Source organism: Pholcus phalangioides, unplaced genomic scaffold (genome assembly GCF_987345545.1).
Source record: "Pholcus phalangioides strain wild (caught in Gottingen) unplaced genomic scaffold, Ppha-v1.0 ptg000031l_1, whole genome shotgun sequence".
Lineage (NCBI taxonomy): Eukaryota > Metazoa > Arthropoda > Arachnida > Araneae > Pholcidae > Pholcus > Pholcus phalangioides.
In genome coordinates, this window is record NW_028301621.1 from 4538294 (window position 1) to 4554384 (window position 16091).

The 16091-nt window shown below is 38.0% G+C and overlaps 1 protein-coding gene across 3 annotated transcripts in view; it reads right to left on the reverse strand.

The window, feature by feature from the left end:
• Window positions 1–16091, reverse strand: part of Cad87A (cadherin 87A) — a 672761-nt gene that overhangs the window by 307333 nt on the left and 349337 nt on the right. For all 3 annotated transcript variants that reach the window (XM_089252829.1, XM_089252827.1, XM_089252828.1), the window contains 3 exons: window positions 15448–15580; window positions 10571–10786; window positions 2348–2505 (listed from right to left, as the gene is read on the reverse strand). In XM_089252829.1, the coding sequence (XP_089108955.1) occupies window positions 2348–2505; window positions 10571–10786; window positions 15448–15580 (507 nt within the window). The remainder of the gene's footprint in view (window positions 1–2347; window positions 2506–10570; window positions 10787–15447; window positions 15581–16091) is intronic.

Consider the following 16091-nt stretch of genomic DNA (forward strand, 5'->3'; position numbering starts at 1 on the left):
GGCAAGTATCACAAAAAAGTCATGTGTTCTTTAAAAATCGCCGTTTTTTTGCCTTCATCTTCCTATGATTTTGGGGTCAGTCGTGCAGAATGTTTGTTCACATCATTTCAGATTGAACACAATATATATATTTTTTAGATCACCATTGAAGTTTTGGCCTCCAATTTCATTTGTTTTTTGTGTAGGGAATTTATTCTCTGCATTTCGACTTTTATGTGTGGAAAATCCCTATTTTATTTCAGAAAATCCCTTTTGTATTTATTAGGGAGTGGTTTCAGTATAAAATACAGGTTCTCGCAAAAATCTCTCTAATTTTCATTTTCAAAAGTTGGCAGCTATGTTATGAGGCTAGATGCTAATATTCAACTGAATAAATACAAGTTATATATATGATGCTATCACATGGTGGACAGCAGTCAGAAAAACACTGGAAGAATAAGGCTTATCAAAAGACTGTCTTAATACAAATACAAATACAACGCCACAACAGGCAAAATGCCCAACGAGGTGGCTGATAAAAAGATGCCCATAAAAATATGGATGTCATATATTTAAAAAAAAAAACAGCAACCCAATTAAAAATGCAATTAACACAAATTATAAAACAATATATACACATGATAAAATATTATACAATGCCCATAAAGAAGAAACACATTGTTTCTGATTTTCATGCAAGTCATGCATCAATTGAAAGAATATTTTAAAATTTTACAGTGATACACACTAAACTTAGAAATCCTTTTGGCACAGACAGGGCAGCTAAATAAGTTATGTGCTATCGAATGTTAAGAATAGCAGCTGAGCTTGGTTATTAGTGTTCAATTATTACGTAAGTTCAATTTCATTTTGTAGTCATATCTATTGCATTTTTATAATTTTCTTTTAACATTTCTATTATATTCTTGTATCTTTAATATGTTTCAATAAATCTGTTTATTAATTGATTATAGAAGTTACTTCATCAAATTGTAAAGTTTTCCACTCTAAGTTATAAAGAGGTTATGGACAGCAGAGTTTTACCATACTGTCCTAAACCTTGCCAACCCTTACAAAAGTATATTTTATACACATTTGATCTTATTGTTATAAATTTCTTGCCATAAAGCAGGCCATGACAAATCCTAGGCACCAGGTCCCCATGTTGACTAGAAATCTGTATTGGCACCTAAAATTTTCTTTGTGTAATTATTTAATTGATGTTTATGAACGACACAAATTTTTCTGATTTCATGACAGTGTGCCTTTTAGCAAAGGAAGTAAAAGTCTGGAAAAGACACTATTTAGGACTATTTCTCTTGAGCAAAAAATTATGCTTGGTCTTAAGCAATTTCGCTAATGCATAAATATATATTTTTTAATTTGTCAAGCCCCCGCCATAAAGTATTTGTATTGTTATCATACGCAGATGGATTAAAAAAAGAATACACACTATAAATTCTAGTCCAAGTATCTGTTTATAAATAGCAGAGGTAGATTTGACTCTGTCGCCTGCTGGCTATTAGAATTTTGCCGCCTTTCCCGGATTCATAATGTTAATATACTCTATTTATAATGATAGCTCCCTTATAACGATACATTTCTCAGGTCCCTTTGATTATCATTATATGGGCTTTCACTTTAGTATGTTTAAGTTATAAATTCTACAAAATGCAAATTATTAGAATTTATACATACAAAGAGCAAAGAGGGGGAAAGAAAAAAAAATAGGTTTTTACATCAACCTAATTCAAAGTGTGCTGCTGAAGAAGATCTAAACATTGCTCATGTTACAACAGTTTCTGTTTCTACAATTTTATTTTTCCTTTTTTTAATTCAGGCTTAAGTTTATTTGAATTTTTTATGGTAATTATTATTTAAACAATTATTAATCATTAGTTGATAGAAAACTGTTAGTCTGCATATTGATTATCCATACTAAGAGGCTAATTGTATATGTGAAAGGTCTTTACCAATAAAAACCCAACCCCGTTTTAATATGCTGTTTTTTGCACTTTTCTCCGTTTTTCTAATTTAAATATCTCAGTGTCTCACTTAGAAACTTTAAATTTAACTTGGCATCAGGAGAGACCAAGCAACAACTTTCTAATTGGTTTTTTGAGCACACTGGAGCAGCACTAATTTTTTTTTTTTTTCAAATTTTATTAATTATGCAATCCCAACATGAATACCATATCTGAGTAATACCTATTATTTAGATACTTTTTCTAATTGGAAGTATGCCTCAAGGATCAATGATCTGCCTGTACAATGTCATATGTCGTGTTACCTATACACCCTGTATATACACAGTGTCAACGACACATTAATTTATTTGCTGCAACACCATTAAGTTGGAATGACTTACTTGGTAAAAAACTGGATCATTATCATTGATGTTGATAATATTCACTTTGACAAATGCAGAAGCACTAAGCTGGGGCATTCCAGAATCATAAGCCACAACTGCAAATTCCACATTGGGAAAAGATTCATAATCAATCCGACTGGTGACTGTCACAACACCTGGAAAATATTGGCAATACTTATCTAATTATGGGAGAAGACACTGTACAAAGTCTGAAGAGAAAAATCCTTGTTTTCATTTTGCTTTCACTCATTATTAAATTTTAAAAAAATACATAAGAATCGTGAAAAAGAAACTTTTAGATATCAGAGCCAAGGGGAAGAAAAATTTTTTTCCTTCACAAACTAAACAATGTACTCATCTATTTCATTTCATTTCCAAGAGAGGTGCTCCATAAACTTCAGATCACTTCAAACTATGTATTGTCAATGTCTTGTAAGATCGTGATTTTGCATTGCAAAGCTCGTGTTTCAGAGGTGCTGAAAGCTAACTCATGGGCGGACATACGGGGGGGGGGGGGGGCATTGCCCCCTAGCATCAAATGTGAAGTCGACAGATCTAATGCATATATGTATAGATGAATCGAGATCATGTTGGGCCCCCCCCCAGACTTCAAGGTCTATCTCCACCTATGAGCTAACTGCACCTTCGTCTCTGACATCACTGTTGGGATCCAGTGTTTGCCTGAGGGCCCAGAATCAACAGGGTGGGAGACCATATTGAAATCTTTCTTTATAATTATGAATTGTTTTTCATAAAATCTGAATTTTCATTAATTATGAAATTATATTTTTCATAAATTTTGAAACTATTTCTCTCTAATTTTTGATTGATTTGATTTGGTAGCTGGTCAATTTATCGCAATCAACTCGTCGCGCCTCAATTTGTCGTGGTACAAATTCGTCGCAACTCCAATTCGTCGTGATAAAAATTCGTCACAGCTCCGATTCGTAGCTGTACAAGTTTGCCGCCGTGTCTATTCATGTTAACGTCAATTTATATATTACAGCGCAGAATCAATTCGTCGAACCATCGATTCTTCACAGTACATGTTCCACGTGAGCTTGTATGTAGGTTTTTGTCTTACACGTGAAATAAAAGCATGAACAAAAGTGTACACGCAGTTAACTGAAAATAATTAATTTTTGTCAATGCAGAAAGGTTATCGAAATTAAAATTACAATATCAATTACATTTAAAAATTTAACTTCATATAAAAGTTTAATTATATTTGAAAATTCAGTTATAAAAATTTGAAATGTTAAATAATTTATTTCTGCTGTGATAAAATTTCAATATCATGTGGAAAAATTTCGGTTTGTATGATATTCCCCAAATTACAGTGAGCTTTTCTTTAACGGTAAATTTCTATCTGCCCATTACAGTATTACCATTACAGCATCTCCATAAGAACCTGAAATATTTAATTAATTAATAATTCAATTAAATTAATATTTAATTTCACCGTATAAGCCGCACTTACAACCACACAAACAAACCAGCCAAAGATCTGCAACTGATTATAAACATAAGATTAATGGTTATATTACACTGAAAAGCCAAAAAAACTGGTCCACCTGATTAATATCGTGCAGGGCCCCGCGAGCCCGCAGAAGTGCCGCAACACGACGTGGCATGGACTCGACTAATGTCTGGAGTAGTGATGGAAGTAATTGACACCATGAATCCTCCAGGGCTGTCCATAAATCCGTAGCAGTAAGAGGGGGTGGAGATCTCTTCTGAATAGCACGTTGCAAGGCATCCCAGATATGTTCAATAATGTTCATGTCTGGGGATTTAGGTGGCCAGCGGAAGTGTCTAAAGTCAGAAGAGTGTTCCTGGAGCCAACTTTGTAGCAATTCTGGACGTGTGGGGTGTCGCATTGTCCTGCTGAAATTGTCCAAGTCCGTCGGAATGCATAATGGTCATGAATGGGAGCAGGTGATCAGACAGGATGCTTACGTACCTGTCAGAGTCGTATCTAGACGTATCAGGGGTCCCATATCACTCAAACTGCACACGCCCCATACCATCACAGAGCCTCCACCAGCTTGAACAGTCCCCTGTTGACATGTAGGGTCCATGGATTCATGAGGTTGTCTCCATACCCGTACACGTCCATCAGCTCGAAGCAATTGGAACCGAGACTCGTCAGACCAGGCAACGTGTTTCCAGTCCTCAACAGTCCAATGTCTGTGTTGTCGGGCCCAGGCGAGAGGTAAAGCTTTGTGTCAGGCAGCCATCAAGGGTACACGAGTGGGCCTTCGGCTCCGAAAGCCCATATCGATGATGTTTCGTTGAATGGTTCGCACGCTGACACTTGTTGATGGCCCAGCATTGAAATCTGCAGCAATTTGGGGAAGGGTTGCACGTCTGTCACATTTAATGATTCTCGTCAGTCCCGTTCTTGCATGATCTTTTTCCGGCAGCAGCGATGTCGTAGATTTAATTTTTAACCGGATTCCCGATATACACTCGTGAAATGGTCGTACGTGAAAATCCAAATTTCATCGCTACCTCGGAGATGCTATGTCCCATCTCTCGTGCGCAGACTATAACACCACGTTCAAACTCACTTATATCTCGATAACCTATCATTGTAGCAGCAGTAACAGATCTAACAACTATGCCAGACACTTGTGTTATATAGGCGTAGCCGACAGCAGCGCCGTAATCTGATTGGTTCCATATCTCTTTATTTGCATACGCATGCCTGTACCAGTTTTTTTGGCTCTTCAGTTTATATCTATGCGACAGACCCATAGTCATCTTTCTCATTGGTGATTACATTGCCTTTGTCGGTGCTCATCCTGTGGGCATTATGAAAACTTCATCGAATCGTCATTCATAAGCACTGTACATTTCCACCCTTGATCTGCGCCTAACTCTCTTCGCTGTGAGAAATAGAAATCCCAACAAAAGCGGGAAGTGCGGCATATACGGTGAAAATTAAATATTAATTTAATTGAATTATTAATTAATTAAATATTTCTGGTTCTTATGGAGATACTGTAATGGGGCAGATAGAAATTTACCGTTAAAGATAGGCTCACTGTAATTTGGGGAATATCATACAAACCGAAATTTTTCCACATGATATTGAAATTTTATCACAGCAAAAATCAATTATTTAACATTTCAAATTTTTGTAACCGAATTTTCAAGTATAATTAAACTTTTATATGCAGGTAAATTTTTAAATGTAATTGATATTATAATTTTAATTTCGAGTGTCATGTACATGAAGTTACATACAATGGGCCAATTAAAAGTCTGATTTCATTCTTTTTACTCGAGAGTTGTCACTTTACAGTTGAAAAAAAAATCAAAAATCGATTGACATTTGCAGTGGTGACAGAGATGCTGTTGGTGCCCAGGGTACTTTATGGAATGGGTAGGATCACCCAGAGAAATGATTCAGAAATCAAAATTTCCTACTTCAAGATCAAGACAAGAACCCACAAGTTCCAAACACTTCCGGCATCTTTGGCCAGTCAAAGGTGCCGACATGAAGGAAACATTGAGGAGGTGGGGGGGGGGCTAAAAATTGCCATTCATTCCATTCATGAGGGACTCAAACCCGTACTCAGACGGCGAAATGGTGCATTGAATTGTATATTCATGAGTTAGTGGAGTTGGGGGGGGGAGCCTCAAATGGCATCAGCCCCCAGTTCTGGTGCCTATGGTCGGACTGTTTGAATATTATTTCGGTGTGATAATACAAAGTGATTTGAAATGTACACTGCATTGCAAAAAAATAATTTGAAAATAATACTTTTCGCAGCTGTTACATAAAACTTAGATACGTTGTCATAAAAAATTCCTTAAAGATATATTCTCTGCATGAATACATAGAAAGCGGGAACCGCGGCCTATACGATGGAAACTAAATTTTCAAAATTTATTTGATCCCAATTTATTATTTGGGTGAGCTCCCAACGCCCCTCACTGCGAGAAATGGAAATCCCGACAAAAAGTGGGAAATGCGGCTTATACGGTGGAAATTAAAATTTATTTGATCTCAATTTTTTATTTGGGTGAGCTCTTCAACATCCCTCACTGCGAGAAATGGAAATCCCGACAGAAATGCGGCTTATATTGTAAAAATTAAATTTTAAAAATTTAATGACTTCAATGAATACTTTCCTCCATTTGTTAAAAATTAAAACAGATGGGAAGGAAGAACATTTCCAATAAATGAGGAAAAAAAATTAGTTCCATTTTTTACGCCTAAAGCAACTACCCTATTTATAAGACCACAACAAACACATGAATTTTAAAGAAATTCAAATTTGTCACGATGAAATGAGTCTACGAAAAATTTGTGCCGCGACGAAATGAGTCTGCGACAAATTTGTTCAGCGACGAGTTTGTAGCACGACGAATTGACGCTGCGACGAATTGTTGCAACGTATTCTTTGCATTAAGGGTTTTTGTATGGATCGCTGCAAGTGACCAGGCAAAGACACATTGACAATGAACAAATAATTTATTAGGTTTTCTAACTGAAAATACTGAAACTATACTGAAAATACTGAAACTATACTGAAAATACTGAAACTATACTGAAAATACTGAACTGAAAAGTTAATCACCTTCACGAGTCGGAGAATTCGAAGGGGTCGAGATAAGTCCACAAACATTCGGTCCTCTTGACAGGTAGTAACGAGTCCGTAGGGGCCGGTTAATAACGAAGAAACTCTAGAACCCGATTAGCAGCGACGAGCAGTCAACGGCGGCGAGGTCGTAAGGTCCGATAGGCAGCGACGAACGATCGTAGAATCCGGTCAGCAGAGAAGAACGTTCGGCGACGAGGTCGTAGGATCCGATAGGCAGCGACGAACGATCGTAGAATCCGGTCAGCAGAGATGAACGTTCGGCGACGAGTCCGTAGTATCCCGGTCGACGACGAGTCCGTGGGTACCGGTGGGTAGCAATGAACGAACCTACGAGTCCGTAGGTTCCAGTCGGTGGCGATGGATGCGTAGACTCCAGTGCTGGATTTAGTTCATCAGATGATGACGAAGCAAGAGCGTTCAAGAACGGTAGGTTGGCCCAGCGTAGCAGATTGAGAACAGTATTAGACAACTCGGCATAGGTAACTTCTGGTGGAGGTGACCCTCAGTTAAGGGGAAAGTTCAATCCATTATTTTGCAGAGACCTCAGCAATGATTTGGCAGATCGCTTCCAAAGATGGAGAACTCTTAGCACAGCAGCAGTGCTCACCCGCAAACAAATCACAAAAAAAGCAGTAAGTAAGAAGGAGCTACGCCTTCTTATACAAGTTAAAGTGCTCCAAGCGCCATCTAGGCTTATTTGCATACTAGGAAGAAATTCTCTCCGCACTAGTGCAGTGACGTGGCCGAAAAACGTACATCTACGTGAGGAAGATGACGTCACTCCCCGGGAGATGTACAATCTAGGATCGTTGTGCGATCTCGGATCGGAGATCGTCACATTGTCCTGCGACAAGTTGAGCGCGACGAATTGACCTAGACCCATTTGATTTAATATGATTTCTCATCAATTTAATCTTTTTAACCAATTTACGAAATTTTCATTATATATTAAGTAATTTTGGCTTTGGTTTTTTCCATCAGTTTTTGAATTTTAAAAAAATTTTGAACTATCACTTTCAATCAGTCAGAATTATCAATAATCCTGTAATTATTTCTTAAATTCATTTGCATTTTTCAATTATTATGATAGTTCAATATCTAATCACAAAATAGGCATAAAAAACAAAATAATAATTGTTTTTTATGGAAATTTTAAGATTAAATATTTTTCTGCATTTCTGTAAATGTCATGTAGAAACTGACAAAAAATACTTGGTAATATTTAATTTCATTTTACGGTCACTGACAATCAAGGGCGTAGCGCGGGGGGGGGGGGGACTTATGGGTCTGGTCACCTTCCAAAATGTGAGAAAATGACAGAAAAAAGGGACAAAGATGGCCAAATCCATTGTTCTGTCACTTTGGCCCCCCCCCCGAAATAAAAGTGGTCCCCCTCCCTGAACAAAATTTCTGGCTATGCCCCTGCTGACTGTATATTTTCCCCTCCTACTTAATGTAGTATGCATGTAATAAATATATTATTGTGTACACTATTGTGCAGCATAAGTGTGCATGCAGCAAGAAAAGCTCGATGATGACGTAATACTTGAACGGCCCATTGCAATAAATGCTTTTTTAAATTTTTTTTTCAGCCATAAGTGTGCTGCATGCAAATAAAAAAAAACACATTTATTGCAATGGGCCGTTCAAGTATTACATCATCGTCGAGTTTTTATGAAAACATGAAATATTTTTAATGGCATTTTACTCGGTGTGCCAAAAATGAGAAAAACCTTTCGATAGTTTGTGGACACTGGAAGTAAAATTCCCCCCCCCCCGGATTTAAAGTGCACTACAGAGCCACTTTAGTGATCTCTAAATGTTACGCAGTTCCAAGTGATCTGGAAATGTGTCCGGGCCTCTTAAGTGCTCTGGAAATGTGTCCGGGCCTCTTAAGTGGTCTGGAAATGTGTCCGGGCCGCTTAAGTGCTCTGGAACTGTGCCACGCATCACTCAAGTGATCCGCAATTATATGCCACAGATCACTTAAATAATCTGATTATGTGCCGTGGGTAACATGAGTGATGTAGAACCGTACCAGGCCGTTTAAGTGCTCTGAAACTACATCACATGTCACTCAAGGGATCTCTAAATGTGTCACGGATTGCTTAAGTGTTCTGGAACTGTGTCCCAGGTCATATAAGTGATCTGCAAATGTGCCACGGCTGCTTAAATGTTCTAGAAATGTACCACGGGACAATTAAGCGATCTGTAAATGTGCTGCTTAGTTCATTTTTACAAAATTAGGTTCAAGGAGGGCAGGCAGCATCAGATAACCCCCAGGGCCTTGAACTGGGTTTTGGTGGTTTACCATCAGCAATCCATTTATAACAGTTCTTGACCCAATGTCCTTTCTGATGACAATAGTTATATGTACTGTATTGCATTTCTTGTTTGAAGATGTGCTTTCTTCTCTTTTCTGATGATTGTGGGTATTCTTCTGTTCGAAACTTGCAACTAGAGCTTCGTGAACTGATTCACTTTCGCGGTGTGTGTGCATGTCCTTAACTCCCACTCATGAGAACATAGCTGTGGTGTTGTTAAATCATCAACAGCTTTTTTTTTTTACTCAGGTGCAATCAATGTGATCTGAAAATGCAATAACTTTGAGGAAGAGCATCGATTATTTTGCATATCAGCAGCAAATGCAAATTTTACACTATATTTCCATAGTGACCAGTCTCCCTGCCACTCAATGGCCAGCTTCCATCCTTAGGAATTTCATTTGTAGGGTTCTTGACTGGCGTTAGGCTTAAAAACTCATTGTTCACTTACACTCACAGCAGTCAGCATGAAGAGAAAAATAACCTCTTATTATTTTGGATCTGTTGATATATCCTTTTCACTAATGATGTGTGTAAGTAATTATAACCCAAATATTCAATTGAACAAAGACATTTAATAGAGATTTAAACACTAAAAATAAGAGACAACATCTGTTGCTCAGACTTGAGCAGCCATGTGTTTTGTACTGTTGCCAAAACTCCAAATCTAAATACTTGACTGTTGCCAGATACCAAAAACAGAAAGAAATAAATCAATTTATTGTCCATTAACATAATATTGTAACACAGTATGGTACAACAATAATATTTATTTAAATATGCAAGTGCTGAAAAAATTAAATTAATAAAATTTGACATTTTGGCAAGATATCCACATTTATATGAACACACTAGTCAACGGCATACACAGGATTGATCTTTGGAATGGGAAGCACAGGATTCGAATGGGAGGGAGCAACAAGTAATCTCTTTCAAAAACATTTGACTTTCAACTTCGAAAAAATCATAGTATTAAATTCACAAAAAAATTCTTTTCTAATGAAAGTATTCAAAAATATTTTAATTTTTGATAATCTCAGAAGGTGGAACAGTATAATACCCTATGCCTGCCCCCCCCCCATATTTTGTCTGCCTCTGACTTATGCTGATTAAGGCTCTTAGAGTGCCCTTTTTCCTAAGTGGCCCACCAGTGAAAATTTTTTACAAAATAGCCTAATATTCAAACTTATGTCAAGAAACCACAAAAGTTATTCAGAATAAAACTAAAACATATAAATGTTAGTAAATACAATGGTTAGTAAATGAACATGGTTTCTTACCAGAAGAATTTCCAATGGTGAAATACGGGCTCGGAGGAAATATTCTATAGCTAGCAATATTGGAATCTTGGTCAGTTGCAACAATAGTTGTTACTACACTACCCAAAGGTTGTTCCTCAATCATATCAACGGTTATATATGGATGTAGCTGAGTCCAAGGAGGTGCAAACATTGGTGCATGATCATTGAAGTCCATGATTGTAACCACTAATGTTCCTGAAATGAATTAAAATATATTAGATATCCATAATCTGAGATAGCGTAATTCAAAGAAATTATACATGAAAAAGCCTCAAGCTTATTAATAAGTATACAATGAAATCCTGTTATAACACTTATGACCATGAAAAATATTGTTGTAGAGAGATTATCGTGAAATAAAAATGCAGCATTATCATTATAAGCCATCAAATTTATACAGCTGCTAACATCTCTTCTCAATTGGGGTATAATTACCACCAGAAAATACATGTAAAATACTTATTCGCCCTTAAAATTATAATTGATTAGTTCATCAATAAAGTTCAGTTCGATGTTTTGCTGTTGTACAAGGACTTGCTACATTACACTTCTGTACGGCGCACAGAAAGCAGCAATGCCCACAAGTTTATAAACACTTTCAGTGATCAGGTAGTGTAAAATACTGTCTATGTTATTAAATGCCCTATGAAAAACAAAAATATGTGAAATTTTTAAAATATATTGAAGGTGATATTGAGCAAGATATTACAAAATATTGTTTTAGCAGCTTCAGAATCTCTTGAAAAAATATTGATATACATTCAAATATTGTAGTTAAAGATAATTGTTTCAAGAGGTGGTTAACATTAGACCGAAAACAATTCCATACAAGATTTTAAAAATATTGTGGATGGATTTATGATAAAATGAATAGCCATGGTGGCAAGCTTCAATTGTATGTAGCTGTAGTTAATGGAAGAAAAACAAAGTCACCCTGGTCAAAGTTACCATGTCACTCATGCACTATAGCCAGTGGTGGGATTCAGCGGGTTTGCACAGGTTCAGCAGAACTGATATGTAATTTTTTGGTTGAGGTTTGTGAACTACTTGTTAAAATGACACATGGAATTATAATTCTCCCCCAAAGCGAAAGCCTGAGTGGTCAATCAATGGAAATCATCAAGGGACAACCAGTTGTCAGCAAACTGGTAGTTGAATTATTTGAATCCCACCACACTGACTAAATCAAATGACAGCATATTTTTAAAAGGGAACATTTTCATTTTATACCAAAATTCACTTTTTGACAGTTTCTGGTTCATTGGGATGAGCTGTTTGGATATGCAACAGGGTTTATTCAAATAGGAAGGCTTTTGGTAAAAAAGCATGATGTAAAGTTGGTTGTTTCAAAGTAGCATTTTAGAATGACCCTATTTCTTATGTCACTGATGAAAGAGCAGTAACAGCATAGGCAGAGATAGACTTGGAAGTCTGGGGGGCAAGATGATGATATCTATACATATATACATTAGATCTGTCGACTTTACCTTTGATGCTGGGGGGGGGGATGCCCCCATGCCCCCCTCCCCTCTCGTATCTCAGCCCATGAGTAACAGTGACTTCCTTGGCTAGGTAAAACTTTCTGGAATCAACAGGTGGCACTCGTTAAACTCTTTGGCAAATGTGTTATCAGAATTTTGGGGGTCACATGTTAAAAGTCGTGGTTTGAAGCCTACAGGTACAACAGTTGTGGTTGACTGAAGTTGTTTTCTGTGGTTCCCAACTTTGAAGCATGGATATGAGTTGATTTCCCGGTCGGTTAAAAAGACTCAAACATCAGGCCCCTTCAATGGTACAAATATTCAATTATGGTGTCATAAAAAAAAAAGAACTAAACCAATAAGACTGATAATGACTATTCCTTTAGGACAGAGGTCAGCAAACTGCGGCTCGCGAGCCTCATGTGGCTCTTCCCCAAATACCACATGCAAGCGCACAAAAGTTCCAGATTTTTACAAAATCATGTTCAGACATAGGCATAAACTTGTATCCGGCCCATGGGCCCGAGCCCCCCCCAACATTTTTGAAGACCCGGCCTAGCCCCCCAAAAATTCGTATGAATATGGTTTCCTCACACCCATCCAATGAGTGTTACGCGCGATCATACGTGTGTATTACAATTATTGAATGGTTATTTGTATTGTATTGTATCAATGTATGTACATATCAAATTTCATTAAAATCGGTACAGTAGTTCTAGAGATAACTGACCAAGTCTGCAAATTCTCTTAATTTCTTACACCAGTGTACGAAGGCCGCAGCTAGATAGGTACTTGGTCAGCACGGGGCAAGCACGCATTTTGGCACCCCTCTGTAATGTTGAAGTAAAGAGGTTGTTGGTTTAGAAACTAGATTAAACATTTTCCTCCCCCACCGTTCATAAAATTTATGATGTAAAAAATAAAACACAATAGAATTCTTACATCGCAACCCTTCTTCACTCTTCTCCACCCCTCTAAATAGTGGGCCAAGTAATGGTTATTGCCTCAAGCTGGAGCCCTGTCAGCACCAACTTTGGGGGAAGGGTACAGGCATGGCATCCATCCCATGAAATTAGTGAGAGACGAGCCCCCCTGTGCCGCAGATTTCACAAGGAGCCCCAAGGGCTCCGCAAAGCACCGGTTGAGAACCGCTGTTCTAAATATTTGGAAGCCTGTGGACTGGTAAATCTCTTTTTTGTAAGTGAAAGGCCCAGCTTCGCAGTATAAATATAAGCCAATGATAGGCATTTTTAAGACAAATCTAATGGTACTACCAGGGCCACAACTAGGAGGGGCACAGGGTGGTCTGGTGCGCCAGGCCAGAGGGGGCACAAATTTATCATCTAACCTCTTCTTCAGCATTATAAAGGAGCGCCAAAATATCCGGGGAGTGTGCTTGCCCTGGCTGACCAAGCGTCTAGTTGCGGTCCTGGGCACTACTCTGGTTTAAATAGCTTTCCTGGTCTGGACACCAGGCTCGCGTCCCGCTTTCGCAGCGAAATTGTTTTGCGCTTTATCTCAAGAAGTTTGCAACGTAAATAGACGATATTGGTATCGTCTATTAGATATTTCAAAGACAAATCCGATGATACCAATATCATTATGTCAGTAGCAACAACGCTGTGTATTGTTCATAAAAGTTTTCTCTGACACGGTCCTGCCCCTTCACAGGAGCAATGGCTAAAATTGGCTAAATCCAATAGAGCCTGGTTCGCGTGTTCTTTTTGAAAGAAAGAAACGACAATGAGGTTCAAGGCACAAAGGAAGTGTTCATATCGAAACTTGCGGCCTTATCCACAACACAGCCAACAACAATTTTTTTCCCACAGAAATTGAAACCAATGATTTTGAATTAAAACCATTAAATTCTTTAAAAAAGGGCTATGGCTGGAGGAGAAGGGTCATTTTCAAAAAATTTCAGTGAAACGATTTTCGCATTTATACGTCGTTTTGACCTGTATGAGCGCCTAAACTTCATTTATACGAAGCGTCGTATATAAACGAGGTTTCGTTATATTGAAACTGAGCCCCCCCCCAACATTTTGAATAACTGTACGCCTATTTGTTCAGACACGCATTTCTGTCATTTCGTTCTCGCTAGAACATGGGGGACATGCAATGTTTTCCAAAGTAAGGAACGTCACCCTCTACCCTGCCAGATCATAGAAGACGATGCCCCTGGGCCACCACCTCTCATGACAGCCTCCCGAGGCCTCCTCTCTCTAACCAACGTCGGTCAACACTGATCCACCAGGGGCCACACATCTGAAGATGACGCTCCTCAACCACCACCTTACCACCTCTCACAATGACTCTCCCGTGGCCACATCTCTCCATCCGCATCCAACATCGGTCAACACAGCTAGAAGCCATCCACCAAATTCTTTCGCGGGGGAAAAAATTGGTGCTCTTTCACCTGTCCCCCCACATGGACAGGACAATCAAAATCTTTGTTTTTTATGCTATGAAATTACTACAGAGCCCCCCCCCCCCCCACCATCCTAGTGAAAACTCTAACTTGTGAACCCTCCAAATATCCAACAGCCCTGCTCCACGATGTGGGGTCATGTCCTTTCTATGGAAAAATTGCTTCCAGGACGACTCCCTACTGCTGTGGTCTATTACAGTCCCCCCTCCCTCCTCCTCTAGAAATTATCACATGATCCTGTGAACATTGCCTTAGGGGGTGATGTTACAGATGTTGAAAGGTCCAGACAAGCAAAGGAAGAAAAGTTTTTTGTTCATCCAGTCTAAATAGCTTTTTTGCTTCACCCATATAATGTCTGCCCCAATATAGGGTGGCTACATATTGGCAGTACTTTTCTGTTGTGACTTACCCATCCATCCCTCCGGGGGGGGGGAGGAAGAATGAATAGAACCTGAGAGAGAAAAAAAGAAATATTGAATGGCACGGTTTTTACAAAGCTTAGATTTTAGGGGAAAAACATAAAAAAAAAACTATCTCTGGAGAATCAAAAAGATCTGTGACCTTCACTAAAATTTTGTGACTTTTTCAGGACTTTCGTGACTTTCCCGTGAAGATAGACACCCTGACTACTGTTATCTTAGAATGAAATTCTGTTTCAGAGTTTTCCACCCCCTTCCCCAGAATATCCAACCATGAGCCACCACCCAGGGCCGTCTAAAGAACATCATGGGCCCCCAGGCCAAGTGGATTTTCTGAGGGCCTAGCTTGCAAATTCTAGAAAATTTCAACTGGATCTCATTTTTGCTAGACCCCCTCTTCTCCTGAGGCCCCTAGACTGTGTCCAGGTGGGCCCATGTGTTAAGACATTGCCACCACCACTGTAATAGTAATAAGACAAGAACAATAACTGAAAACACTATATATGCCTATCAAGTGAAATTATCTACCTGTTCCAGTTTGTGGAGCTGTAGCACTGGCATCTACAACTAATACTTTCAGTGTAACAATTGCTGCCAATTCTCTATCCAATCTGCTAGCTACTTTTACTTCTCCAGTAGTTGACACAACCTCGAAAAAACTCTGAAAATGGAAAAGACTGGATAAGACATATTTTATCCTTACTCATTTCTATTGAAATATTTAATTTATGAAAAAATTCAAAGAACAAAGTTGAAATTTAATAACAGAAAAAACATCACAGTTGTATTTTTTCACAAAACACGAACAACCAATGTAAACAAACCCAGACTTGCCAACATTTGGATGAACGCTGTCAGTAGCAATATATGCTGATCGACCAGAGGGAGAAGCGAGACTTCTTAAATTGAAACTCTAATGTTAAATTGCGGTATTTTTTTTATGTGCTTAATTTATTTGAATTTAAAGAATTTTTTTTATTGTAAACATAAAAATAATGATTAGTTAAGTTTTATTCTATGTTAGCCATGGGAAGTGATCATATTTATTAAAGGTATGAGAATTTTTTTTTCAAAAATGTATTTTGTTTTAAATTTGCATATGTATATAATCTGTGTATGCAAATTCTATTTATCAATAATGCAATCTTGAATTGTTGGTTCTTTGTCATGTT